Below are 3,708 nucleotides of genomic sequence, written 5' to 3'. Positions count from 1 at the left end.
CAGCACTCGCCAAAATCAGGCTGTGCCCAGCCCTGCACACATGGCCCCCGGCCCTGCTCAGCCCCCAGCCTGCTGCAGGAGCCCCACTGCTCGGTCCCGGGTAGGGGGAAGCGGAACCTGGCACCCCACAGAGCTTGTGATGCCCCGAAAACCCACGCAGGCGGTGCCTTCCCGCTGGCTCAGCCAGCTCAGCTCCCATGCGCTGCAGCAGAAGTTTCTGCCCCTTCCCATGGGACATGGGGTTTCTCCCGCGCTGTTCCTGCCTGCTTAGGGTGGTTCCCACCGGCATGACTCCGGCTAGGGGGATCCACCATCTCCCCTCTGCACCCCTGCAACGTGCCTCATCGCTCCCGTTCTCCAGGCAAACTCCCGGCCATCCCGGCCAGCCATTGCACATCTGCATCCTGAGTCTCAGAAAGCACGATGTGCTTTTTCCAATGACTCATTCTCTGAGCTTTTCATTTCCTCTTTGTTTTTTTTTTCTTTTTAAAGGCACAACCTCAGCCGTGCACACAGCAGAAGCCAAGCGCCTGCTTTTTGCCCCACCCAAGCTCACGGCCTGAGAACAACCTCCTCCCTCTTCCCAAAAGCCGACAGCGGAGGGCATGTTTCAAACTGAATAAGGAAGCCTTTCAAACTATTAAGGCTGTTTTCGAAAGCTCCCACTTCCATCAGACCAGCCTCGGCTGCATCCCGACTCCAGCACAGCCAGCCCTGTGTGCTGCTGGAAACCCCCCTGCGACCAGAGCCTGAGCGAAAAACACAGGAAGGGCTGAGAAGGCTCCACAACTGGTTTCATCAACTTTTTCAAGTGAGTTACTTGATTTTTTTCTTGCTTTCATATGTATTTTGGGGAAAGAAACAGAGGGTCCTAAAATCTTATCTGCTGCAAACAACTTTCTCTCCTCCCCTTCTACCCAACCCTCTCCCAGACCATAACTACCAAGCAGAGGAAGGGTAACCTCATCCAAATGGCCAATACTTCTCTTTGCCAGCTCCTCAGATTTTTGCTTTGCCGTTTGCCAGCCTCTGTCAGGAAGGTCACAAGGCCGTGTTTATCAGAGCTGTTTGTGGGTAACTAACAACAGATGCTTGAACTAGAACAAGTTTGTGGGTTTAGCATCTGGCTGCAAATGTGGAGTTCCACCAAACAGGGAAATGGAGGCCTGGCTGCCCATCACATGCTGGCAGTTTTTGGCTCGTCTGTCTCCTTTGCAGAGGGAGTTTTGCATATGGAAAACTGGAAAGCTGCAGGAAGACATTAAGGGCTGTTTGCGTTTGAACTCAGCAATATCACAGTGTGACTTTAAAGGGATTGCCATGAGTTAGACACAGCAAAGAACAGAGGCCGAATTTCTGCCCCTGTTCCCCTCCCCTGCCCCATGGAGAAAGGGGGATTTGTTAAGGTAGCAGATAAAATGAGGCACAGTAGTGATTTAAAGCACAGTGTATGAGCAAGCCTTGAGCAAAAGACCATAATTAAAGTCTCTCCTGCATGAATGTCCCTGAAGTCTTGTCCCTGCAGTTGGGGGCAGCCCAGGGAAGACTTCGGGGCAGCCCTGTGGGCCAGGGCTCCCAGGTAGCCCCGGATGTGTGCCAGTGCTTCCAGCACTGTGGAAGCTGCCAGACACAGTTAGTTGGGTGCCCAGGTCCTTCCTGTCTCCAGCAAACCCTGGTGACAGCAGTTCCCCTGGGGCCAGTGGGTTTTGTCACATGGGTGAGGGTTCGCAGAGCTAGCAAGGTGCTTGAGGTGTCCTGAGAAGAAACCCTGTGGGGATGCAGGGCTGATGGAAACTCAGCTAAGAAATTAATTGAATCCAGCTTGCAGACGGGATGGGGGAATGGACATCACTGCAGAGAGTGTGGATATATTCCCCAGTTATTTCTCTGCCCTTAAAAAAAATCAGGGCACATGCTTTGCCCTCCTTGTCCCCAAGTGCCTGCAGCCCTGTCAGTGAGGAATAACACAGGCAAAGGGCACCAAAGAGCATTTCTGGCACTGAGGTTGCAGGTTGAGGGGCTCAGTCTCAGGGCAGCAATTAAGAGGCTGAGCTGGGACTGCAGGCCAGGACAGGGAGTACAATTATGTCAACCACCTGCGGGATGGGAGATCATCTGCCACACCTAATCCTAGCAAAAGCTCATGTAATTGCTGTCTCAGCTCTATCAGCATTTGGTGTTTGTATCCGGGGTCATCAAGGTAAGCTCTGCTCTTCCAGAAAGTAACTTCTCTTGCTGGTAGCAACAGCGCCCAAGCATCCCTTCACCCTTCTCAGCAAAGGCTGCTCCTGCCTGGCCCTCCCATGACACATTTCTGTGCTCCCAGCTCTGCTGGGATGTCTCACAGCACCCCTTGCTGCCTTCCTCACATACCTGTGTCTATTAATAAATATTAACTCACCAGGTCTAAAGAGGGAGGCAAAAGCCACACAGAGCACCTTCAAAGCAGCACAATGCCAGCACTCACATGCCACATGTGTCTGGGCTAGTGTGAGTCAGTGGCAGGGCTGGGGACATCCTAGTACCAGTGCTCTGGTCCAGTTTTCCCAGTAACATGGTGTCCTCCTTCATTGCAGGTTTGGGAGATCATCAAGAGTTTGCCAGTGACGCTGACAAGAATTACCTCTGCGGGAGGTGACTAAAACCAAAGAGAAGGAAAGAGGACAAACATGCCATTGAGAGGGACAGAAAGAGATGTCCCACCTGTCATCTTTGCTGTAGTGAAGCTTTTGGAGGGCTTAGTGGAAAACTAAAATGGCTGAGGTTTCACATATTGCTTAGGCAAAGTCCCTTTTCAGCCCCTTTTGAAATAACCCTGGTATCAGCAACCAGCTCCAGAGACTGGGACACCAGGTGGGAGGAAGGGACATCAGTGAAGGTGTCTTGCTCCTGGAACAGCTCCTTGCACACCAGCTAGCACCAGGCCATTTCACCCCCCAGTGGAGTGTTCCTCAGTGCTGGGGGCTGAGCCAGCACGGCCCCCCACTGCAGCACACGGACGAGATGGCCGCCCTCGTCGCTGAGAACTTCCGTTTCCTCTCCTTGTTCTTCAAGAGCAAAGATGTGATGATCTTCAATGGTTTGGTGGCCCTGGGGACAGTGGGGAGTGAGGAGCTCTTCTCAGTTGTTGCCTTCAATTGCCCCTGCTCCCCTGCCCGCAACTACATCTATGGGCTGGCGGCCATCGGTGTCCCGGCCCTGGCCCTCTTCCTCATTGGTGTCATCTGGAACAACCACACTTGGAACCTGGTGGCTGAGTGCCACAAGCGTGGCACCAAAAATTTCTCTGCTGCTGCCACCTTCCTCCTCTTCGGCTCCATAATGGGCCGGGCATCCGTGGCACCCATCACTTGGTCGGTCATCTCGCTGCTGCGTGGGGAAGCTTACATCTGTGCCCTCAGCGAGTTTGTCAAGCCATCCTCCCTGGACAAGTTTCCATCTGAGTATGGGGCTGAGGTGCTGGCCAAGTTCCCCTGTAGAGACGTCCCAGCAAACCTCACCAAGTTCAGGGACGAGGTGACACGGAGGCTGAGATACGAGTCCCAGGTAGGCACTCCAGGGAGAAGGCCACAGGGAGTGGGTAAGACCACCTTTGCCATGTCCTAATGCAGCCTCTCTCTTCTCTCCCAGCTCTTTGGCTGGCTGCTCATCGGCATTGTTGCGGTCCTGGTTTTCCTCACCAAGTGCCTGAAGCACTGCTGCTCGCCG

At 53.7% G+C, this 3,708-nt stretch overlaps 1 protein-coding gene across 1 annotated transcript in view; it reads left to right on the top strand.

Moving 5' to 3' along the window:
• Positions 1-57: 57 nt before the first annotated feature.
• CALHM2 (calcium homeostasis modulator 2) overlaps positions 58-3,708 on the top strand; it is a 5,530-nt gene continuing 1,879 nt past the window's right edge. Inside the window, exons 1-3 of the mRNA XM_008643965.2 lie at positions 58-811; positions 2,577-3,546; positions 3,631-3,704. Of these exons, the coding sequence (XP_008642187.1) occupies positions 3,004-3,546; positions 3,631-3,704 (617 nt within the window). The 5' untranslated portion in view covers positions 58-811; positions 2,577-3,003. The remainder of the gene's footprint in view (positions 812-2,576; positions 3,547-3,630; positions 3,705-3,708) is intronic.

This window comes from Corvus brachyrhynchos, unplaced genomic scaffold (genome assembly GCF_000691975.1).
Source record: "Corvus brachyrhynchos isolate BGI_N302 unplaced genomic scaffold, ASM69197v1 scaffold61, whole genome shotgun sequence".
In the NCBI taxonomy this organism is placed as follows: Eukaryota; Metazoa; Chordata; class Aves; order Passeriformes; family Corvidae; genus Corvus; species Corvus brachyrhynchos.
Note: the sequence above shows the minus strand (reverse complement) of the source record. Positions and strands in the feature narration are given on the sequence as shown.